A 25,428-nucleotide genomic window follows, 5' to 3' on the forward strand; every position below is an offset into this window, starting at 1 on the left:
TCTTCTGGTCAACTACAAACACACTAGTTGCTAGGAAGCTTCCTCCTACAGAAGATGGGAACAGACACAAAGACCCACAGCCAGACAATGTGCAGAGAGTGAGAGGCCCTGGAACACTCAGCACTAAACCCACTGTCTTTAGCAAATACCTCCTGTTAGGGTTCAGGCAACCCTGTAGAAGAAGAGGCAAGAAGAATGTAAGAGCCAGAGGGGATAGAGGACACCAAGAAAACAAGGCCCTCTAAATCAAAAGGTTCTGTGCACTATGAACTCACAGACTGAGGCAGCAAGCACACAGCCTACACAGGTCTGCACTAGATTGGGTCCTAGAGCTGAAAGGAGAAGGGAAAATCACATCCCCATTCCTAACCCAGAAGCTATCTCCAATTGATAACCTTGCAAATGAAAAGTTAGTTTTCTCCAATGGATTCTGTGATGGCTGTTCTTGGTTGTCCACTTGACTACAAGTGGAATTAACTAAAACCCAAGTGGCTGGAAATGCATGTGAGATATTTTTTTTTTTACCTTAATTAAACCAATTGAAGTGGGAAGACATACTTTTAATCCAGATCTTTGAGGTGGGAAGATCTTCCTTTAATCTGGACCACACTATCTGCTGGCAGCCTAATATAAAGGCATGAAAGAAGGAAGCTGGCTCTCTGCCTGCTTACTTATTCTCTCTAGCAAGCCCATTCCTTCACTGGCATTACAGCCTACCTTCTGTGGAATTCTAGCATACACTAAAGACCAGCTGAGACATCCATTTTAATGCTCCCCACTACAAAGTCTGATAGGAAGCCTGCTGACAAAAAAAAAAAAAAAAAACAAAAAAAAAAAAAAAAAGAATTTAGTTTATGGAGCCCCAGCCCATCCTGGATACCTTACAACAGACTATAACTCCAGCTCTGGGGGATCTGATGCCCTCTTCTGGTATCCACAGGCACAGACAGTCTACATGTGTATGCATGCACACACACACAAATACTACACATGCTTTTAATTCCAGTACTCAGAAGGCAGAATCAGGTGGATCTCTGTGAGTTTGAAGTTACCTTGGGCTACACTGCCAGACCCTGTCTCAAAACAAAAGAAAATAAACTGTATTTTACTAAAAGAAAGAAATTGCTGCATACATAAAGCCAGTCTGGCCTGTATCCAACTATCTCTGGGAAAGCAACTGTCTTGTAAAGAAGACAAAATTCCATTCCTAAGGCTCTTCCCTGAAATGTAACAGATAATTGCTGGGTTCAGGCAACAGCAATGGTTCGTGTTAATTTCTGACAAGAAATATACTTCAACTTTAATATGTCTTTTTTTCTTGGCTAAGCCCAGTTCCTAGCAACACGGACGTATCCCGAGTTTCCACGTCTGATATGGCCAATGCGTCGGAGTGTCTGTGGGTTTGGAGTCTGTCCCTTGGTTTTGGCTCTCAAAAGTCAGTGCAGAGCCCTTTCCTCTCCAACAGTCATCCTCTGGGTGACACCCAACAATATTAGTGTGTTAGATTCCACAGGAGACTGACACCAGCCAGACGAAGAAAAACCGCAGGGCAGAATTAACTCACACCAAGATAGGGTGGAAAGAATTAATCTTTTCATACTTTTGAAAACAAATTCATCACCCAAATATTATTTGACATTTTTCCCCACGTAGCAGGCTTGTAAAATGCGTTGCTGGCAGGACTGCACCTCACTCAGCTCTGGCCAGAACCTCAGTCTTTCAAGATTTCTCTGGAAGCACTGCAGCCCAGGCTCATGGCAAGGAAGAGCTGCAAACCTGCAGGCAGTATAAAACTGTCGACTCTTGAAGGCCTGTGCACGGGCATTGCACAGACATACCTGTCTGCTCTCACTCACCTGAGGGCAGCACTGGTGATAGGTGGGCATTGCACAGACACCCGGTGAACTCCCACTCACCTTAAGGTATCACTGGTGATGGGTATGCTGATTAAGTCCAATAGAGAGGTTCCTCCGCCCAGTTCCCAAAAGTGAGCAATGTCCTTTGGCTGAAAGAAAATAGAGGGCTTAAAAATATTCATTTTAAACTTTTAAGTGTTTTGTTATACTTCATTAACATCTATCAGTAACAATTATAGATACAAATATTCACCCTCAGCTAACCCTTTCTTCTTACTTGAAACTTTTCCTTCCTATTCCATGCTTTGGAAGGCACCAAATGCACTCCAAAGAACAAAGGAACCATCAGCAATATATATCTTCCTGTAAAGATAAATACCAACTCTGTTTATACCTTAATAAGGCAAACACAGTGCTCCCAATTTTATACATATTAATAGCACATGAAATATATGCTTAAATAAAATTTAAGTATAATTATTCAGTTTAACATATCTGGGATTCCATCTGGATATGAAACAGTGAAATAGAACATTCTGATTTAGAAGTACAGACGCTCTCAAGCAAGTGACTTTCACAGCTAAGACCTGAGGAATGGGGCCGCAGTAGGTGATAGTGTAGGCCTGAGCAAAAGTATTCCCCAGGGGATATCGGCAGGCTGCCACTGTAATGACAGGTGTGGGCAGGGGGTGGGACAAGGCTAGCCATGCTTCTCAGTTTGGAGGACTCTTCACTAGGAGGGGATTGACAAGGCAGGTAGTCATACAGTTTGGCTATAGTGTGGCCCCAAACTGCTCACTGGGGCACCTCCCAGTTGTCAACTGGCATTTTGATGCTCAAGCACCTTTGCCCTGTACAAGGAGCTGACAGTGTTTCCGGCTAGAACTCATAACGAAACCCTTAATCTGACAGAGTTGTGAAGCTTTGAAATGAATGCAGATAACGCCCTGCTACAGTCCAAAGTTTAGAGAAACAACATGTAACAGGCAGTCACATGGGTTTTCAGGTACCTGCTACCATGAACTGGGACGGGTGGATGGCAGTTAAGCATGTTTTAGATGAATATACGTTATTTTCCTTTTCTTGGGACAAATTCTCATAATTGCTAAATCGTTTTACTGTTGTTGATACTTGAATCACTAATGTTTGTGGAATGAGTCATTTTTCACTGGAAAAATCTCTCTGGCTTCACAGTGTGACAAAGAAAGATTTTACAGCCCTTCTCAGAAGTAAAGTTTGTGAGAGCTGTTTCAAGTTTCCCATAAAAAGGAGAGCTCACATCATAAATCATGTGAATCACAAAAACGAGATTATCCTACATCTCAGTCTATCATCTTTTCTTTTCTTTTTAATTTCTCAGTTTTAATAACCAGCTTTCACTGGTAGATCCAGAAAGCAAGAGCAGGCAGCTTCAATTCTTAACACACTTACATCCATCTATAACTCTGTGTGTGTGTGTGTGTATTTCGTGAGACAAGGTCTCACTGGGCAGTCCTAGCTGGCCTGGAACTTGTAACACAGACTAGGCTGACTTTGAACTTACAAAGATCCACCTGCTTCCACCTCCCGAGTGCTGGGATCACAGGGTATCTTCTACATGCTTGGCCATATAATTCTTTAATACAGTGTCTAATGACCAAAAACTTGAGCTAGATCAGCCTACACAAATGTACTTTTGCATCAAAGTCGTAGGGCCTTCTGTTACACACCTAAGTTTAAGAAGTGATACCGTTTGCTATGAGACAGTCAAAAGCTATTCCACTTAGGAATTTCTGTCCCCACACCATATACTACTCTAAGGTCTTCCTCTATGCTGAACAGTTTCTAACATCCTTTCAACAGACACTAAAGCAGGTGGAATTAGGCCTGTGGTCTCCAACTTTTAGATGCTATCAACTTTTAGATGTTTTTTTTTTTCCCTTCCAAAATGCTAGAGATTGAACTCAGGGACTAAGAATGCCAGACCAATCTTTTATCACTGAGTTACAACCCTAATTCTCTATTAAAAAAAAAAAAACAAAAAAAAAAAACCAACACACTAATAGTTTAGATTTTGAACAGTATATTTTCACAAATATTTCCTAGTTCAAGCCCCATATTTTTAGAAGATTTTTAGAGAAATTAAAAGTAACTCATAAATGGATATGGTCATTTACACCTGTAATCAGCCCTCAGGAGCTCTGAGGCAGGACTGTGAGCTCAAGGCCATTCTGGAGTGCATAGAGAGCTCTAGACCAACCTGGGTATGTAAGAAGAGCCTGTCCCTGGAATAAAACAGAAACACCAAGGGCTGGAGAGAGGGCTCAGTGGTTAAGAGTACTTGTTGCTCTTGCAGAGGACCCCGGTTCTGTTCTCATGTCAGGCAACTCTCGGCTACCTATAACTCCAGCTCTAGGCAATCCAATGCTCTCCTCTGGTCTCTGTGGGCACCTGCCTCATGTGCAAATACCCACACAAAGATACACATGTAAACATATAATTAAAAACAAAAACTCCTTTGAGTTATCATATAGTGTGTGTGTTGGGAGGGGGCACAAATGCCATTAAAGATTATATGTTACCAAGTAAAATCTCCAGTAGCAGGAATGGGCTACAGCCTGGGTTGAGTTGCTGACCAAAGGGGTCTCATAGACTAAGCCCACGCCGCTCAAACACCACAGGCTACTGCCCATGCTGTTGTGTACCCACCACAACTGGGTGGTACAGCCCCATTGCTGACAACACCACTTACTGATGTCGCTGAACGTGGAGAAGTTGAGCTCATGCTCAACTAGAAGCTTTGTGTCTACTGATTAGCATTCATAGTGTTGGAGGTACTTTGCGCACTTTCAGAGAATGTTAATCATCAATATCACCCAACTACAGACCTTACAACAGTGACCTGCCTTTAAGATATATTGGTGCAGAACTGGCACAAAGGTAATGGGAGCAACCAATCACATTTCAATTGCATATTGATTGGATTTAAGGCTTACACCGCAAGAGAGAACCTACTGACCGTGAACATGAGGACATGAACATGACAGTAGACAGGTCATGGGTCTAAGAGAAAACCTACTGCTATTATTTTTCTAAATGAACATAGCAATAAAATGACTCCTAATGACCATTGCTTTACCCACATATTAGTGCTGAACAGGAATTTTTATTCAGCAACATGGCTTCTCTGGCTAGGGATCACATCCAAAGACCTTCTAGTCTATATAATCTGGCCAGAATGCAGACATACCCTGGATTACTGTATGATCTGGCTGGAATACAGACATGCCCTTAGTACACACCTTCAATCTCTAACAATGAAGGTAAGTTTAGTTTGTAAAACAAAGCAGCCACGTTTGAAAGTGATGTCTAATTGAGGGGCAGACAAAGTGATGAATCAGAAAAAGATCTGACAGAATGAGTCAGAGGTAGGATACACCCAACCCATAGGAGAACAATATAGGAAAGAAAGATGACTTAAGAGCAGTGAGAGAGAAAGGTGTGATGGTGGCGTAGTGTATGTGTGTATGTATAGCAGTTTTACCCAGGTGGTTTTACAGAGATAAGGAGCAGAGAGAACAAACTGGACACAGGTAAAGATAAAACAAGCCAGAGAATGGGGAGTCAGAAGATTAGAACCTACTGCCAAAGTTAATATGAGGCCAAGTAGAGCAATTCAATCAGAAGCTGAGAGAAGCTGGACTGAATCAGTCAGCTTAGACGATTAGATTATATGGAGGCTAGAAGCTTCCAGACCAAGGCCTACTGATAGTTAGAAGAGAAAGAAATGCTCTGGGCTCAGACCTAGCCGGGTATTGGCACAGCTTGGGCGCGGCCCCCGTCTCAGTCCTCATCTGAGGGAGTAAAAACGTTTACACAGTGCAGTGCTCAAACTCATCAGAGAAGCTTCTTTTTGTAATAGATGGCGATTAACACAGAGACTTACTACGCTATGATAGGCACCTGCTAGACCATGTGCAGACAGTGAGAGACCTCAGGGCACCTCGCCCTAAGTGGATGTCCTTATCAAACCTCTCCTGTCAAGGCTCAGAAAATCTACTGGAAGAGGAGGTGGAAGGATTGTTAAGAGCCAGAAGTGGTGGAAGACCCCAAGGAAACAACATCTCACAGACACCACAGGGTGGATAAACATATGAACTCACAGACTATGACAGAATGTAGAAGGGCTGCATAAGTTCAAGTTAATAAAGTCCCAGCATGAAAGAGGGGAAGGGGGACACCGAGTTTCTCACCAAGAAACTGTTTGCAATTGATACCTGCTGGGAGAAGAAAATCAGTTTTCTCCAGTGGATGCCACTGGGTACATCGACCACACTTGAAGGCAGGCCTCCTGTTCAGGAGGAACTAACTGACAAAAACAAAATGATCCCATGCTTTTCTGTGTGCTGGGTTTTTGTTTGTTTGGGTTTTTGGTAATGGTTTGTCGGGTTTTTGTCTTCTTTGTTTCATTTTGTTTGCTTCAGTTTTTCCCTCTTTTGAGGGAAAGAATATGAAGCTGGGTGAGTAGGGAGGTGGAAAGAACTAGAAGACTTGGAGAAGGGAGAAAGTTTGCTTAAAATATGTTGTATGACAAATCTAAAAATAATTTTAAAATTACAGACATGGGGGCAGTAATAATGCTATTTTCATTTGAAAAATAAAAAGTCCCATCTACATAATACTGTAAGTAGGCAAAGAACCCTATACAATCAAATTTCAAAGAAATCCTATTTCATGCTGGGTCTGCTGTCATATGTCTGTAACTCCAATAATACTCAGAAAGCTGAGATAGGAGGATTGCAAATTTGGGGCCATCTGGGCAACATACTGAGTTTCAGGACAGTCTGAGATACATAATTAAAAACAAAACAAAAGCCCAAAGTAAATGTATCACACACAGAATGAGGAACTCACAACATTAAACTGGCTTAAGTAGGCAAAAGAACTTGCAACAATTGCAAATAAGTCTTTTTCAACACTTTAAAATACAATAGAGAAAACTAAAATATTTTCCCAGATTAGATGGGCTTCCCTTCAGCTTAACTGCAGGTGAAGTTTAAAGCACATCCCTGTGACATGCACCACTGGCATGTTTACTGTTTGCAGATAACATAGAGCCATGTCAGCGTCATGGCCTCCCATCTAAGGCATGAGAAGCGACTCACTGTGTTGTGTCCCTTTGTTCTTCTTCCGTACGTATACTCCAAAGCTAAAGTGGGCTTTGCTGGCTCATCCCTGTGCAACAAGGGCAGACGTTAGTTTTATGATGGTGGTGGTACTGGTTGTTTTTTGTTTGTTTGTTTGCTATAATCCTACCCATTTTCACTTCCTCTTCAACACTTTATTAACAAAGAGGCTACCTTGAATACTAGCACTGAGGTAAAGTTGAGTGGCATTATTCCACAAGATACAAATAAGCCCTTCAAAACTATCTTAGAGGTTTCAGTGGCAGGTGCAGGAGCGAATAACGGCACCTGAATAGTATGACAGCCTTGCAGGGGCCTGGGCAGAAGCAGTGAGCTGGGAGCCTCAGGGGCCATGCTGGGCCACCAGCTCTTGGAATTCTCACCATGTGAGAAATACTCACTTGTTTGTTCAGCTTCAGTGTGGGAGCTGAGAACCTAATGCCTGTAAACTGTAAGGACATCAGTGGGAGACTTTTATGTAGTTCTTTATTTCAAATTTCAGCCAAATATGAGAGTTGAAAAAAAAATATCTGAACAAGGGCATAAAACCAACAAGTGATTTGGAAAATAATTAAATATTTAATAAATTACTTATGCAAGTTTAAACTGTTTGGCAGCCAATTTTATGGTATATATTCATTTTTAATGTTGTAAAAATATATGAAATAAAATTGACAGGTATACCATTTTATGTGTGTAGTTTGTAATATGAAGTATATTCATTCACACTGCTGTGCAAGCAATCCTCATGACTTCTCAAATGCAGAATCGCAACTCCAAATGCATTAAAAGACTTCCACGTCCCCTTTGACCAGTCCCTGGCTACCACCCCTCTCACTTCTGCTTCTGTGAGACTCTGAGTGCCTCATACAAAAGGAACCAGACAGTTTTGTTTATTTTGTGACTGGCTCATTTCACTTAGCATGGTGTCCTTAAAGTTCACCTGCATTGCAGAATATAATGGAATTTCTTTTTTTTTAATTAAAGATTTATTTTATGTAGGTGAGTATGGGCCTGCATGCATGTGTGTGTACAATGTACATGCCAGGTGCCTGTGGAGGCCAGGAGGAGTTGGATCCCTTGGAGTCACAGATAGTTGTGAGCTACAATGTAGGTGCTGGGAATCAACCCTGGGTCCTCCTCAAAAGGCAGCAAGTGCTTTCCAATGATGGATTTCTTTCCTTTTTGGGGGCTGAATAATATTAACTTTAGTTTAAACCTGGAGAACAAAAACCACAAGTTTAAAATTTCTGATTTGCATATTTCTATTTGTTGAATATTTTGAACTTGGCAGATATACACCATATATGCACACCAAGGATTATTTAGTTATATGTTCCTGAAACTATAACTTTTTTAGGAAGCAAGACACTTCTCCTAAAACAAAATGTCTAGCATGGATAACCCACAACTTAAAAAAAATCATCCTATTTCTGGGTACACTTCAAGAAAGCCAAAATGAATCATTCACTGTTACAGTTCATAGCACTTCATCTTACACTTATGTCACCCTGGACAAGTCATTATAGAAAACACCTATTACAATCAGCAAAGCAGCTCAAAAGAACAAAAGCACCATTGGAGGTAGGGCAACGGTGGTTACTTTTCTCCTTTAAACAGGAAAATCTAGTATCAACCCAGAATCTTTCAGTTTTCTTATCTTTAAAGGTGCTCTTAAAGGTTGTATTTAATATTGAGAATATCTTTAAAGGTTGTAAGCAAGGTTGAGAATTAAATATTTTGAGTCTCAAAATTCTTCTTCTTCTATCTGCCTTTTGAGGTCTAACTTGCTCTCCTGTAGCTGAACCAGCGTGAATGTTGTCTAACAGAGGTTGATAACACTTACCTGTCAAGACACCTTAGAATAATAGTAGTCTTTCCCTAGAAATTAAAAAGAAAGAATAGTGCGTTAACATCACCCACATGTAAAATTTTATTAGTGATCGGAACTGTGGCCCAAAAAACAGCTTTTGAAATGATGTGGATGATAAATTACCTGGAAACTAAAAACCTTCAGAATTACTTGGAAGTTTGATAAGTGGGAAAAGTGAACTTTCCCACAATATAACTTTCTATCACAACGTAACTACGCTGCTGGCTGTAGAGTCCCACATACGACGAATATTGGCAAACCACACCACACTTTAGTGGTCACCTGACAGCTCTCTGAAACTTTCTCTTTCCTCAGCAATGCTAATTACTGGTTAGCCTGATTAGTGTATTCTAAAATGTTTCCATCCCAATCGATGAAGTAGAAACACAGGCTAAAGGTAATGCACAAATAAAGGACATGCTGTAGGTGTGCTCAAACACTGTGCTTGAGCAGTGGCTTTTGATTCTAGAGGAGGCGTTCATTCCAACTTCCTTTTCAGGAGTCAAGAAGTACAGGCCCTGTCCCATGAGACTTAAGCCATATCCTCTCCAGAGACTGGTTTAATAATAATAATAATAATAATAATAATAATAATAAAAATTGATGAGTCCTTACAAGGAAGGGATGTGAAAGGAGTGGCAGGGACAGGACCCCTGCAGGACCTCTGGGCTACCAGGAAAAGCTTGGGAAACCCTAGGTTGCCAAAAAGATAGAATCTTTCACTCCCTCTCTTTCTTCTAACATAAAAGGCTACATTTTTTAACCAAAAGATAGTAATACATCGCTCCAGAATATCTGTGCAATCTGATCAGATCAAATAAACTATTTGTAATGGGCTAGCTATAAAACAATGTTCACCCCTAAGTACGGCTATTGCTACACAAAACTGAAACACTAAATGCTTCCATGTGCCAAAAAAATTCTTTAAGGCAAGCCACACAAGGAATATACAGCCATTAGGTATGGCAATGTAGGAATACATTTACATGATAAGATGTCAACACTGAAATGCATTTTCCTGCTTCCTTTTCACTCACAAGAATCTGTCTCCACTTGTACACACGCACATAGATGGACACAACTAGGTTACGGCATTTCTAATGGACAGGTTTGCAGTTTTTTCTCCCTGTACCCGCTACACATCACGCCCACAGTTTTATCTTGAATCCTTTCACCACTAGGAATGGCACAACTTCCAAATCATGCAGAATGTTTCTGCAGCCACTTCTTCAGGAATCACAACAGGCCGCCCCACCTTGGCGAAGGTCTCAAAAACCTGTCGACCCCAATGTTTGTCCTCTTCGTCCTCTGCCAGGCTCTTGCTACCTTCACCACACTCTCTATCCATCCTCAAGTCAGCAGTTTATCACTACAATCATCCCTCGCAAATCACTGGCTCTTAGGCTTCCTCATCAGGAAACACCCATTCTAGAGAATGGCCACCCTCCCCCTTGGTCCCTGTATCCATGCAAGTGAGTGATGGGGAAAATTACAAATACCATGTTCATCAGATTAGTTCTGTCTTAATCTCCATCATGAAAAGAGCAATCTAATTCCTTCTCTCTCCTACTTCCACTGTTCTAGATCCTGAGGATACTCACTTGAGCCCAAACTGATGCCTTTTTTTAATTTTTTGCCTTTCAAGCATTAGCCTTCGCTCTCTCGTAGATGCTGACATGGTCTGAATGAAACATTTTCCCTAGGCTCTCATACTGGGTGCTTGGTTGCCAAGTGTATGGGAGTTTTGCCTACATGTATGTCTGTACACATGCCTGGTGCCTGAAAAGACCAGAAGAGGGCTTCTGCTCCCTCAGGACTGGAGTAGCAGCCAGTTATAAGCTGTCATGCGGGTGATGGAACTCAAACTAGGTCTTCTGGAAGAAAAGCTCTTAACTATTGAGCCATCTCTCCAGCCCCAACTTTTTTCTTGTTACATGATTATTTATGTCAATAAATCTAATTTTTAATAATAACAAAGATAAAATGCCACATGGAGGAACCTAGGATCCTGGAGGTAATTCTGAGGGGATGCTGAGACACGAGGGGTACACAGGTGCTCACTGAGCGTGCGGACTCAGTGGTTCCTGGAAGCTTTCTGTTTTCAGCGCCCTTATGTGGAAGCATGGAGCATGGAGAATGAACAGTAAAATGAGCTCCAAATGGAAACAAGCATGATGCTACATGGGTGCTGGCATCTGAAAGCTTGCGGCACTGATCATTTGTGGACACTGTCTCTTGCAGCCCTGCCTTGCACGAAGGAATTCTGTTGTGGATATGACACAGCTGCTCTGGCTGTGTGGCCACATCCCAAATTTTCCATGAACTTGGTTGAATGGCCTCACAGAGAATAGGGAGCACCACCTCACCCCCCTCACATTTTCCTACACAACTAAGTTTTTTATAACCATCACTAACACAATTCAACTGTTCCTTCATAGAGATTCCTAAAAGTGAAGTCCCTGAGTCCATGGTCTGGATGCTGTTAAGATATTGACTTACTTAGATGTTGGCTCAGAAATTTAAGAGGCTCCTGGCCTTTACATGCAATCAAAGCAGATCTGAATGCTTCAAACGTGAAATAAAAATATTTAAAAGTCTTCCTAAAATTTACTTCACTGTTATAAATTTTTCCAGATCAGTGATAAGCCCTTTCTAACTTATGCTAAATTAGGGTGAATACTTGATTAAAGAGTTGAAAATACGTAAATTATATCAAAGTATTATAGTAAAATTTGTCTCTGATTGTTACATTGTGAAAAACAAATATTAAAGTATTACCCCATTTTTACTGCCAATGAAAAAAACAGATTTTTCTCCAACTTCAGCTGCATCCCCTTCACTTCCATGACTTCTCCTTTTTTCCACTTCAGCTTTTGCAATTTCCCAGAGAGTTTCACTGCATAAGAAATAGAAAAACAATTGCAGGCAAATGGTGGGACCTAGAAACGATCATCCTGAGTGAGGTATCCCAAAAGCAGAAAGACACACATGGTATATACTCACTTATATAGACCTGTAAGATAGGATAAACATACTGAAAACTATACACCTAAACAAGATAAACAAGAGAGAGGACCCAGAGTAAGAGGATCAATCCTCACTTAGAAAGACATGGGATGGACATTGGATGTAGGAGAAAACAAGTAACAGGACAGGAGCCTACCACAGAGGGCCTCTGAAAGACTCTACCTAGCAGTGTATCAAAGCAGATGTTAAGACTCATAACCAAACCTTTGTCAGAATACAGGGAATCATATGAGAGAAGGGGAGTTAGTAAGACCTGGAGAGGACAGGAGCTCCACAAGGACCAAATATATCAGGGCACAGGGGTCTTTCATGAGACTGTTTCTCCAACCAAGGACCATGTATGGATATAACCTAGAACCCCTTCCCGGATATAGACCATGGTAGCTCAGTATCCAAGTGGGTTCTCTAGTAAGGGGAACAGGGACTATTTCTGACATGAACTCAATGGTGAGCTTTTCAAACCCCCCCTCCTCCTGAGAGAGGAGCAGCCCTGCTAGGCCACAGAAGAGGACATTGCAGCCAGTCCTGAAGAGACCTGATAAGCTAGGGTCAGATGGAAGGGGAGGAGGTTCTCCCTTAACAGTGGTCTTGGAAAGGGGCATGGTCTTGGGAGGAGATGAGAGAGGGAGGGTGGGATTGGGAGGGAATGAGGGAGGGGGCTACGGCTGGGATACAAAGTAAATAACCTGTGATTAATATAAAAAATTAAAAATAAATAAATAAATGAATAAATAATTAAAAAAGAATAGTCAACAGGAATTTTTTAAATTAAAAAAAATAAACAGAAAAACAAAAGCCAGAGAAGCGAAAGGAATCTTTAGAAATAGTCATTTCCAGCAGAGAAATTTTATTCCTATAAGATTTATAAAAATACTACTTCCTGAGAGTTGATAACCAGGTAAACACTGAAGCGTTTTCTAGCACCCTTTGCCTGGAAATGGCTCGTGAGGAAATTGATAGGGGAGTGCCCTAGCTTCCATTCTACTGCTGTGGTTAAACGTCCTGCCCGGATTGGAGAGACGGCTCAGTGGTTAAGAGCACGGTCTGCTCTTCCAGAAGTCTGAGTTCAAGCCCCAGCAAACATAACGGGATCTGGTGCCCTCTTCTGGCCTGCAGGCAGAACACTGTACACATAATAAATAAATACATCTTTAAAAACAACCACAACAAGCACCCTGACAAAGCATGGATTCGTTTGCCTCACGATTCCAGGGGTCACGGATAGCAGGTAGTTAAGTCCGGAGCTTGCCTCAGCTAGTCACTTCCGCAGCCAAGAGCAGAGAGCACGAATGCATGCCTCTTTGCCTTCGTGGGTAGACGTCCTGCACGCTCTAGGGATCCATCTGTCTTCGGTCCCTCCCGCTGCGTCCCAAGCTCACAGACACAAGCCCCACACCTTGCATTCGCTGACTCAGGTCCTCATGCTTGGACATAAGCGCTTTATCCACTGAGCCATTTTCCCAGTCCTAAGCAAGTATTTGTTGAGCAACTAATTATCATTCAATCTCTGCTAATCCTCACACTCAAATCTATTTCTTCATCTCTGAAATGCCAACTTTTTTAAAAAAATACTGTCTGCTTTGGGGGCCCATTGTTACTGTTACAACGTTACTATTCATTTAGTCTTAGGCCCTGGCCTTTTAAACTACAAAGGCTATTGATGGCCTATAGTTATTACCAGACAGACAAGGACCAGAAGCAAGGCTGATGATAAAGTTAAAGCGGTACTGTGCCTGCCTAGCATGCATGAGGCTCTGAGTTCAATTCCCAGAACCCCCAAACAAAACGAGAATATTTTAAAATGTCAGAACAGGAAGACAAAGTCAAAACAGAAATCCCAAAATGCTGCGTTTAATGATTTTATTTCATAGGCCAGCCTGCAGGAATGCTGTGTCCAAATGCCTGCTCTGTTTCCACACCATTCCTCCAAAGTGCCATTATCTGTTTTTTTTAAGTACCCAGTAAAAGGAAAGGGATTTTCAATGTTATGGCCCCCACCAAACAAACACCAAAAACAAAACAAAACCACACACACACACACACACACACACACACACACACAAAACCCAACCCTGTACCTATAGCCTCACTACAGTAACCAACGAGAACGCTATGCAAAACCGACTCATTTCTAATCCTGAACTTCATAAACTCTACTGAAGCTAATGCCTCTGATCCAGAAGGGGGCAAAAGATCTATACTGCTCTCTGGTGGACCTCTGGCCCCCTCCCCGACATCTCTGTAGGTACTTTAAAGGGACCTTGTAGAGATGAAGAGTTCAAATGTATTCCACAAACCATCAGTACCCCCAACCTCCGCCTTCAAGGAGAAGTTGCGCTTTCCTCCTCTGAAGTAAAGAAGCCCGGGGCCACGAGGCAGGGAGCCCTGGGAGGAGGCTCTGAGGTCTGGCTCACCACCGCCTGTGGCCCGGCCTGCAACAGCATGTGACACTCGAGAAACTTCACTGCAGTCAGAGAACGGGTGTAGTTGATGATCTTTCCTAATCGCTAACTTTTCTACTTGTTTGTGACAGAATCTTCTCGCTACAGGCCTGGGGGGTTAGGGGGTGGGATGTGGATGCGAGGTATAGACGGGGGCTGTCTCACCCACAGCGCCAGGGCTGGGTGCGTCCGCCCCACCTTTCCGTGCCCCTTCCATGTGCAGATGCGAAAGAGAGGAGGTCGTGAGCAACCCGTCGGCAGGTTTAGCAATACCTGGGCATGGTGGCTACGCCGCCCCAGATGTCCTGGGCTCTGCGAGAGGACCAGCACTGACCCAGTCAGGCCGCAAGCTCCAGGTTGGGCCAGGGAAAGCGGGCTCCTCGGTTGCCATGGCAACGACGTCAGGGCCGGGGCTGCGTGCCAAAGAGAGGCCTTATGGGAAGTGTAGTTCTTGACCTTCTGTTCCCGTCTCACTTTTCAGCGTCAACCACTAGGATGTCAGAGGACATGGTGAGCATCTGCCTGCATCTGGAATCGAAAATTTGGGGCTTGAAGGTTTTTTTAGTTTTTATTTTTACTGAGTGCCGACTGCATGCCAGGGGTCTCTGCTTTCTTGTTTTTAACTCCCCCCCGTCTATTGCCATGATTTGGGAATAGAAGCTGAAATATTGTTGTGCTGTAACCTAATAATGTATTGGAAGAAAAAGAAATTCAACTATTAAATCAAAACAGGCGTGCAAACCCCCCCCTCCAGTTTTCTATGAATCACACCCTCAGCCCTGATGGTGGCTTGGAATGAAGAGACATAAGGAGCATATTCCTGGAAATGAAGCGGAATGTTGGTAAAAGAAAAGAGCATTCATGTTGGGAACAGAATCTCCCCGACAGCGTGGTGTATTGTGGAGCTGGAAAAGACTACAGTTGCACCTTTAGGAGGGCTAAAAATGAAAGTGGTGTTCATCAGAGGAAGGCTGGTTTCAAAGGAGGCTGCCATATCCCTCACAGAACTGGTCTTTGTACTCTGGAGCTAGCCAGCCTGTGCTTGTGAATACTGTTCTGTAATGACTTGGGCTCCCGGGTTGGAATGCCTGCGTGCTATTTAGGAGGTCACATAGATATTGATAACCATAGTGCGATAACCACTGTGCCATCTGGTATCGTTTAGTAAGTACCTTATTGAGTTGTACTGCTTGCCAGGCACAGCACCACTAGCACATCAAGACTGTAATTGTTTTGGATAACCAGGATAGATGGTTGGAGGAGGGAGTCTGGTGAAAAGGAAGATATAGAGCAGCGATTCTCAAGTTGTGGGTTGCAATCTCTTCGGGAGGTCAACTAGCCCTTTCACACCAGATATTTACATTATGGTTCATAACAGTAGCAAAGTCACAGTTAGGAAGTAGCAACACAAATAATTTTATGGTTGGGGTCACCACAACATGAGATTATTATTATTAAAGGGTCACAGCATTAGGAAGGTTGAGAACTGCTGATCTGTCTGGACCCAGATTAACGGCATTAACTCAAGGTGAATTCAGCTCATCTGACTGAGTAGCTGAATTCTGTTTTCCTCCTTTGTCTCGAGGTTTCAGATCTGAGCAAGGAAAGTGACCTTCCTGTACAGATGAAAAACATGCTTAAGTGCATGGCTGTGTCAGTTGCTTTTCTGTTAGGATAAGACACCACGACAGAGGCAACTCACAGAAGAGCAAGTTTATTTTGGCTTACAGTTCCAGAGGGTTAACAGTCCATAATGGTGGGAAAGGCATGGGAACAAGCAGCAGGAATGGAGGAAGGAAAGAAAACAAAGGGCTCATACCTTACACTGAAAGCACAAAGGAGAGCAAGCTAACTAAAAGTGGTCGGAGCCTTGGACTCTCCGAGCCTTCTCTCAGTGGTATTCTTCTTTCACCAAGGCTGTGTCTCCAAACAGTGCTACATGCCTGCTGGGCACCAAGTGTTCAAATACCTGAGACTGTGGAGGGCATCTCATTTAAAGCACCACAATAATTTTTTACCAACTTGACAAAAATGATCTGTAAGGGAGACCTTACTTGAAGGATTGTCTTCACCAGATTAACCCATAGGCAAGCCCGTGGGGGCATTTTCTTGGTTAATGACTGATGTGAAAGGGCCCAGCCCACTATGGGCAGTGCCAGTAAGCAACACACCTCCTTGGTGTCTGCTTCAGTTCCTGCCTCCAGGTTCCTTCCCTGCTTCAGTTCCTACCCTGACTTCTTCAATGGCGGACAGTGATTGAAACATATAATCTAAATAAACTCTCTCCTTTCCAGGTTGCTTTTGGTCATGGTCTTTATCACAGTAACAGAAAGCAAAGTGGGACAAAAGATCTAAGCCCCCTTCTGTATCACTTCAAGAAGGCTCAGGACTTCAAAGTTGGTGGTGATGTAGGAGCGAGCTTTATATGGCTGCTGCATGGCACGGCAGCAGCTCAGAAGGCTACAGGCACAGGGCGGAACTGTTTGGAGAGTTATGGTTTATCTGGGAGGACAGAAGGCACCTGTGGAGCTGAGACAAGACGCACACATCGGGCACGAGGCTGGGCTGCTGGGAAGGGTCTTGTGGTCTGGGCTTGCCTGTGCTGAGAAGCCAGGTATGATTTTAAAATGGGCACACATGGACTGGTCCTGTGTTTCTGTGAGATAATGTTTTGCAGCTGTGTGGAGGATTTTTTGGAATCTAGAAGACCATATGGACACTATTAGCAATAGTCAGGAGTGACAGTTTTTATATTTCCCCCTTTGTTTTCAATGTCATATAAATTTCTTGCAGGGAAAAAATGGTATACAGGGAGAGACAGAGCAAGAGAGAGAGAGGACAAGAACTTGGTACTTGGTTTAATGCTAGAGAATTCTTGCCTAGAATGTGAAAAGCCTTGTATTGAGTCCCTAGCACTTATAAAGAGAAAAATAAAAGAAGATGAAAAGGAAAAGTAAGAGAAAAGACAATGGTGAAATAAGTTTACCCCAAAAGAAGTAAACATTCAACATTTTGATGTCTTACAACTAATTCTTTTTCTTGGAGTTAAGACTGTACTGTAGCTAAAATCCAAATTTTAAGCAAGAATTTCCATTTATTAGGTATAAAGTCATCATAACAAAACGTACTGGCCGCACACTATTCTGTCGTGCAGATTTGGTTTAGTGATTTCTTTTGGCATCACCCAATGCTGAGTTGGCATAAACATGAACTATGAACTAGGTCAATCAGAGTCCTTCCCTGGGATTTTTCAAATTATGATGGGAAAAAGGAGGTCATTCCCCTTTGGAGAAAATTACCATTTGTGCTGTAGTAGAAAGAACCCCTAACAAGCACATTGGTATGAACAGAAAGTCCTGGAACAAGTGCCCAGGGTTTCCCAAGATCCCTCTGTGTCCTTTTCTTATGACTTCATCTAGTTATTTGAGGCATCCTAGTATCTTTGTAATGAAAATGAGAAGTGAGTTTCTCGTTGTTTTCTGAATTAGTTCAAGTTGAACTTTAGAAATCTACCCCAAACTAATATAAGTTATCAGAGCAGAGAGTTGGGTCTTAGGAAAGCAGAAAAGTCCATACTTCTCGCTTTGGTAGCAGATGAATGGAAAGTCCTGTTAGCCAGGTGTTGACGTCAAAAAGGAAGAAAACCAGGCTCAGAGGGCATTGGGAATTTGAGAGGGCACCCGGGGGACCATCTGGGACCTTCGGACAAGGTCAATAATCACGTTCTGCAGAACGGGGGAGATGGCACCAGTGCTGACGACAGCCACCCACTCCCTGGGAGGTCAGTGGAGGGGAAGCTATATTTGCAAATATGGCACAGTTTGGAGCAAGTGTTGTCTCACCTCATGGCAGCATCCGGTCCTGGCCTGTGACCTGTGATGTGGAGACCTCTGACGTGGAGCCCTTCTTTTTTTTTTTTTTTTTTTTTTTTTAGATTTATTTATTTTTTCATACAGCATTCTGTCGGCATGTGTGCCTGCACACCAGAACTCACTTTAGATGGTTGTGAACCACCATGTGGGTGCTGGGAATTGAACTCCGGACCTTTGGAAGAACAGCCAATGTTCTTAACCTCTAAGCAATCTCTCCAGCCCCTTGTGGAGCCCTTCTAACTATGACCTAGACAGAACATGTTGAGGCCACTTGAAAATATGGACAAATTTCATGTCACCTTAAATATCTATGTGTGAACTTAGCCCAATTTGGAGTTCAAAAGAGATAAAAAGTTTCTCTTCTGCCTGTAAATCCCTTCTTTTAGGGAAGAGGGAACTGAGGGCAATCTGAGCTTCGGCACCGACCAGGAGCCAAGATCCTTCCTGGGCCTCACCTCACGCAGCCTCACAGCAGTCAGACCAGGGCTGGGGAGAGGGCGGATTCTGTGGCAGCCTAGAGGCAGCACGTGGGCAAACTGTGGACACCAAAAGCCCTCACTGGAGAAGGACAGGAAACCATATCGGCTAGTTCCTCAGGATTATACCGCAGTTCAATTAACAGTTAAGAGTGAACTAGGAATCTGGTCACCATATTTTTCTCTATGGAAAACACCAGCAAACAATTCACTAAGAGAAACATTTTGGGACAACTTTGTAAGTTGTAGTTAATGTCTCTTATAAACATCATGGGAAAACACAAATTTCTGTTTGCCTGTTTTCATAGCCTATATGTATCCATATACACACATATTAAAATTATAATTTATTTGAACAGCTTCCTTCCATGTGAATGAAGCAAAGCCACAGTGAAGACACAGAATGAACATGTCAGGAGATGATAGCTATCACTCCCACAGCACACCTCAGCTTTGACAATGAAAACGTTAGGTCTTTCTTGAAGACTATTCAAAAGATAATGTTCAAAATGGGTCTTGTAAATCATTTATTATGATTGAAAGGGAAGTAGAGGGTAGGTGAGAAATATTACAGTCAAACACAAAACATTCTTTTGTAACCAATGGTAATAATATACTTGCATTTAAAAAATGGCTATATAAGTAATTTCCTAAGAAATAAAATTTTCACATCATTGGTTACAGAAAATTGACTTCTTTCCATCAAAATATTTTTATTTCTGCTCTATTAAAAATAAGTGCAAAATCTAAGGTAATGGTAGTTTAAGCTGCGTGTTCACTACTTTTAAATCTCAAAATATGGCATATGAGACTGCTTACGAGTTGGTGAATGAACTGTTGGCTGAGAATAAAGTTCTCACATGTAAATAAGAGGCCTGCCCCAATCTCTGGCTCACCCACTAATGATTAAGTGGTTTTATGGGCACTCAAAACCACTACTTTATCCCAGAAAAAAACTTTCCGAGCCAGGCGTGGTGGCACATGCCTTTAATACCAGCACTCAGACTTACAGAGGACCTCTGTGAGTTTGAGGCCAGCCTGGTCTGCAAAGCTCTGGACAGTCAGGGCTATACAGAGAAACCCTGTCTTGAAAAACAAACAAACAAACAAACAAACAAACACAAAACACTGAGAAATCACCCCAAATTGTTAATCATTTATTCTAAAAAAACTGAATCTGTTCATTCAGTGAGTAGTTGTGGTTCAAAAGATGGAAGAGCCATTAGAAACCCATTTCTATGGGGTTTAAAAATATCTTTGTCATTACCAAGATAGTACAGTATAACTTGAGCAATGTTCTTCTTGACTTTGCTCTTAAGGGCAGAACATATTTAAAAGGTTTAGTCTGAAAACAGGACACTGCCACAGCAAAGGAGAATACACAGGGCTCTGCCAAAAAAAAAAAAAAAAATCAATGAGGCAGCTAGCATGTTCTCAAATTGGTTTAAAAAATATGGCACAGAAAGTGATAAATATGTCTAAAAATAAATACAATTATCTACACATAAATAAAATTAGGTAGATTTGTGGTTGTTACTACTACAGTTAAACATTTTTTATAATAGAATTTTCATACTTTATCACAGTCTCATTGTATCATGAACACTAATTACATTGCTTTGGCATAGCTTGGAATGAACTGGCCATTTACACAGCTGTTATGATTTAACTATGAAGTCTTCCTAGAGGCTAGTGTGTTGCATGCTTGGCCCCACGTGGTGGTGCTAGTTTGAAAGGTGATAGAAATTTTGAGAGTTGGAGCTTAGTTGGAGAAAGTGAGTCCTGGGGACAGGCTCTTCCAGCTGTACCTATCCCTCGTCCCTTCCTTGCTCTCTGCTTCCTATCCACCACGAGCTGAAGACACTTCTTATATGTCACATATTCCTGCTACCATGAGGTTCTGCCCAACTGCATGGGGCCAAGCCAGCGGGGACAGAACTCTCTGAAAGAGCAAAAACAGTCCTGTCTCGCTTAGGTTGTTTTTGTCAAGTATTTTTCCATAGCAATGGGATAGCTAACAAATACAAGGCAGCTCAAGACAATGTCAACTAAAAATGTTCTTCCTTTCGCCTAAGTATTTTCTATTAAAATTTGCTTTGGAAGATATTTTTAAACTTGAATTAGAAAAGACTGTATGGAGGACGAAACTTTAAGGATCATCTTTGTTTCCAAAGACACTATTTATAACAAAGCAAGGTCAAGTTGAACTAGCATTAAACAGCAAAATGTGGAGGCACCCGTGTAGTGATCTTACGCTGTGCTGACAGGCAGGAATTCCAAGGCTCACTACCTCATTTTACATTCCACACTCCAGTGATCTGCAGAGGTGACAGGGCACACGCTTTTCCAATACCACAGGGGAGGCTCTGGTTAGTGACCCCCTGTCTTCTCACGCAGTGACTCATAGGCTCAGAAGATGGATTGCGCTTGCTCTAGGAATTTACCCCCTGCCTGTGCTCCTATAGCTGGTTCTTACACCAAACCTCCCTCCTTTCCAAATACCACTTCATTAGCTAAACGCACATTTAATTACCTTCTTTGGCAGTGAGCCTTTCCGGATAGTCAACTGGTTTACCGAATGAGAGTTTGGAATCACCCTTTCAAAAGATTGCCAGGACATTTAAAAGCAAAATGAGAAGCCTTGTTGCCCAATGTCTGCGGGCCAAGAAGGGAGATTGCGGGTGTTGGTGGGGGAGAAACAAATTCTAACCTACTTGTCTAAGACACAGTGAGCTGCTGGCACAATTTCTGTTTATGTTTTATTGTTATCTAAATATTCCAACCCTCTCTCAGATTCTTAGAGAGTGAGCCGTTACTGCTGAGTCTGGAGTGCTGGTGTGAGCGCCATGTTGGCAGGGTGTAAACATTGTTGGCAGCAGATGCGGCCTCGTGGAGTGGAGAACGAGGAGTGAAGGTTCAGGCTCAGGAGCTTTCAGAGTAAAGTGGGGCCTTTGGTGGGTCTGCTGTTTGCGAGAAGAGGCTGTCTCCCCAGGACCCTGGCTTGGGGTGCCTCGGTCCTGGCTGAGAGCAGCGCTGGGGCAGAGAGGTGGTGGAGCGCCGTCTTTTGCTGGTAGAAGTTGTTGATGTAACTGGCAATCAGAAGGGTGATTTCAAGAATCTAAAAGGAGAAAAACCGCACCGTCAGGCTGCAGAGTTCTCTCCAGCGTCCATAGGTGGTCTCATTTGCATTTGCCCAGCCTACAATAAAGTTTTATCCTGCCGGGCACCGTCAAGGCACCATCATGTTTTCCTACTCAGTTATCAGCAAGAGGGAATGTCAAAGCCCAATAGCTTAGTGAGGATGCTAGGAAACATGGCGGTCAGCATTAAAAAAGTTACAGCGTCCTGTCAATTCTATTAAACCCAAAACACTGACGGTGCTGTGGTCTTTGGACTCTGTGGTTAACTGCTCTCACTTACAGCACAGACCTGGTTAAAACAAAGAGGACTTGAGAAATGGCTCGGGGGTAGAGGTGTGTGCTGCTGAGCCCAATGACTAGGTTCGGATCCCCAGGACCCACACGGTGGTGGAAGGAGAGAACCAACTCCCAGAAGTTGTCCTCTGACTTCTCAACATGCGCTGTGGCTTACACGCGCGCGCGCGCGCGCACACACACACACACACACACACACACCATCAATAAATGTAATAAGACACATTTTTAAGTTGAAAGTTTCAGAAAAAGCAATTTCTTATCCTTTTTACCAAAATTAGAATTTTTTTTTTTTTTTCAGAACTAGGGCTTGAGCCCCAGGGCTCCCCACTGAGCTACGGCTTCAGACCTGAATTCCGTTTTAGAAAGCAGTCTTTTAGAAGGTGGCTTTACGTAGAGATGTTGAAACTGCACAGGCGGTTAAGTATAACAGAGGGACAAGTACACTCCGCTGCACAGCTCTGCTCTGTAATGGGGCCATAGAACAAACGGCCCCAAGTAGAGAAGAGCACGTGGCGTACCCCACAGCAGCCCCACTCTCCACACCTGCTCTTCTGACCTTAAGTAACCCAGGCTACCCTCAACTCCACCCTGCCCCACCGCACTCCTGAATGCTGGGACCACCACTGCTTTTGAAACTTTTCTTCACCAGGCACTGGCCCATTTGGGAAATTTCATTTAGTTCTCTGTCTCTGTCTGTGTCTGTCTCTCTCTGAAGTAGGGTTTTCTGGTTTCTGTCCTAGAATTCACTATGTAGAGTAGAGCAGGCTGGCTTCGAACCCACAGAGATGGCCTGCCTCTGCCTCCCAAGTGCTGGCATTAAAGGTGTACGCCACCAGGCCTGGCTTTCACTTAATTCCTTGGCTAAAATGAATAGGTAGTATCATGCCATGTTAGAAAAAGAAAGCAGAACTTAGATCAAGTAAGCCAGGATTTGAACTCAGGGCTGGTAAAGTAACACTCGTTTCCATATGGAACTCTTTGTGCAAGAGGTGTCTTCCCATGAAAAAAGCAGCCAGCTGAAAGCTGGCAGAAAGGGTTTCACTCACCTTGGGCTTTGCCATGGCAAAAAGTAACTTCTCCGTTGGTCGGTCTTTTGAATGAGTATTAATGACTACCATAAAATCGTCTTGATAGCCTCCAAAGGTCATCAGGCTCTTGTACACGTAGCTGACCACCAACCTCTTCAAAGAAAAGGAAAAGAAACTGTTACGTGCTGCTCACACTCAAAAGAGATGCCAAGATGCTGATGTTGATTATGGCAAATGCAAAAATAATTTTTCTAATCTATTATGATTAATGTAAATAATAGTCATGTTAAGTTTATTTAGGGATCATCAACCTATACAATCAAGTATACATTTGACCCCAAAAAACTCAAATTAGAAACTATAAACATCTATATTCATAGCATCCAATAGAAAATCATTGTTAATATATTTTTATGTGTTCACTTAGGTCTCTCTGTAAGGTTGATCCATATAAAACTGATCTTTTTTTTTTTTTTTCATGAGGTCCCATTTATTGATTGTTGCTCTTAGAGCCTGTGCTGTTGGTGTTCTGTTCAGGAAGTTCTCTCCTGTACCAATGAGTTCTAGGGTCTTCCCCACTTTTTCTTCTAACTGATTTAATGTGTCTGGTTTTATGTTGAGGTCTTTGATCCACTTGGACTTTAGTTTTGTGCAGGGTGATAAGTATGGATCTATTTGCATTTTTCTACATGTAGACATCCAGTTAGATCAGCACCATTTGTTGAAGATGCTATCTTTTTTCCATTGTATGGTTTTGGCATCTTTGTCAAAGATCAGGTGTCCATAAGTGTGTGGGTTTATTTTTGGGTCTTCTGTTCGGTTCCATTCATCCACCATTCTGTTTCTATGCCAGTACCAAGCAGTTTTTATTACTGTTGCTCTATAGTACAGCTTAAGATCAGGGATGGAGATACCTCCAGAAGATCTTTTATTGTAGAGGATTGTTTTAGCAATTCCGGGTTTCTTGTTATTCCATATGAAGTTGAGAACACACACACACACACACACACCAGGACCATGATTGCAACTTAATCGGAGCATCTTAATATTTTTCCAATACAACAAAGAGCCTGTAACAAAGAGCCTGTCTCATATGCTTCGAAACACTGAATTGTAGCATAATTTTATTTGTAAACTGACTTTATTAGAGTTTTAGGAAGAATGTTTCCAAAGCTCAGTGGAAACTCAGAAGACAGCAATTGAGAATAACCTTCTGCTTACCGTACCCCGAGCAATGGAAATAGGTTTACTCTTACCATGGAGATGTATTCTAGGATGCTCAATCCATTTTCATGGACAGCCAGCCACACAAAAGTATTGCCAAATGATGATGCTGTTATGGGCTATGGAGAAGTGAAAATACACTGTATTATAGATGCAATGTCACAGCTGGATTTTAAGTATAAATACATGTAAGTTTTGCTATTACACAAACCCAACAAAAAACATATTGAAAATCTGCGTTGTTTAGGTTCCTGACTTGCAGGTTTGAATCTTTACTTAGTAATGTCTGCATTTTAACAAGCTTCTTGTACCATGGGGGACTCAGATTTCTGATCTTTCATACAGGAACACTAATTTTTACAGCTTCTTTTTGTTTCAAAAATTTTCATAGTTGTCAAATGTTTTAGGGTTTCTGCGATGATCACACTCCTAAAGAAACACAGCATCAATATTCCTAAGGTGCTCATGTTAGAAGGAGTGAAGGACTGTGGTGATGCAGGCATACTTTTCCTGATATTCAATGTCTAACAGAAGCAGAAGAAAAAGGAAAAAAAAATGCTTGATTAATAGGAACAAAAAGTACTGGAATTTCTATAATTTTTTTTATGGCCAGAACAATAAAATCTTACTAATGAAAATCTTCTACCGGAAAAACGTAATAAAAAATCCAAGAAGGTTTTGAGCATTTTTACAGTGATTGTTTTATTTGATTAACAACTGAAATTCCAACAAAAACACGCCTCTCTTAAATCTTATAGAAGAGTATCAAAACTAAAGATAAGGAGAAGGGATGAATCTTAGGTTGTGTATAACAAAGCTAGCTCAATTTGAAGATTCCGTAAATCTCGACTGTAGGGTTCCCGCTGTCTCTTCCGAGGGCGGTTTCAGATGGCAGCGGGCATCAGAAAGTATCTGGGCTGGGGATGTCGTCTGGTGTGGTGTGCTCGCCTGGACTGCACAGGGCTTTGGCTCAACCCCAACACCACAAGACAAAAGGTTGATGGTATATTTTATTGGAGGACTGCGAGT

General features: G+C 42.3%; 2 protein-coding genes across 4 annotated transcripts in view; both read right to left on the reverse strand.

Moving 5' to 3' along the window:
* The window catches only part of Dync2li1 (dynein cytoplasmic 2 light intermediate chain 1), a 39,732-nt gene extending 24,965 nt beyond the window's left edge, over nt 1-14,767 (reverse strand). For both annotated transcript variants that reach the window (XM_021652823.2, XM_021652815.2), the window contains exons 1-5: nt 14,636-14,767; nt 11,673-11,790; nt 8,868-8,902; nt 7,001-7,070; nt 1,917-2,005 (exon numbers count right to left, since the gene is read on the reverse strand). In XM_021652823.2, coding sequence (XP_021508498.1) covers nt 1,917-2,005; nt 7,001-7,070; nt 8,868-8,902; nt 11,673-11,790; nt 14,636-14,643 — 320 coding nt within the window. In that variant the 5' untranslated portion in view covers nt 14,644-14,767. The remainder of the gene's footprint in view (nt 1-1,916; nt 2,006-7,000; nt 7,071-8,867; nt 8,903-11,672; nt 11,791-14,635) is intronic.
* A 4,459-nt stretch (nt 14,768-19,226) lies between these two features.
* Plekhh2 (pleckstrin homology, MyTH4 and FERM domain containing H2) overlaps nt 19,227-25,428 on the reverse strand; it is a 95,572-nt gene continuing 89,370 nt past the window's right edge. The window contains exons 28-31 of one of the 2 annotated variants that reach the window (XR_009584408.1): nt 24,432-24,518; nt 23,194-23,328; nt 21,244-21,828; nt 19,227-20,099 (exon numbers count right to left, since the gene is read on the reverse strand). Coding sequence is in view for 1 of the 2 variants with exons in the window: in XM_021652835.2 (XP_021508510.1) it covers nt 21,643-21,828; nt 23,194-23,328; nt 24,432-24,518 (408 nt within the window). In the remaining variant the exon portion in view is untranslated. Of the gene's footprint in view, nt 21,829-23,193; nt 23,329-24,431; nt 24,519-25,428 lie in introns of both variants that reach the window. The other variant, XM_021652835.2, reaches the window with a different exon arrangement.

The sequence above is a fragment of the Meriones unguiculatus genome, chromosome 1 (genome assembly GCF_030254825.1).
Source record: "Meriones unguiculatus strain TT.TT164.6M chromosome 1, Bangor_MerUng_6.1, whole genome shotgun sequence".
In the NCBI taxonomy this organism is placed as follows: domain Eukaryota; kingdom Metazoa; phylum Chordata; class Mammalia; order Rodentia; family Muridae; genus Meriones; species Meriones unguiculatus.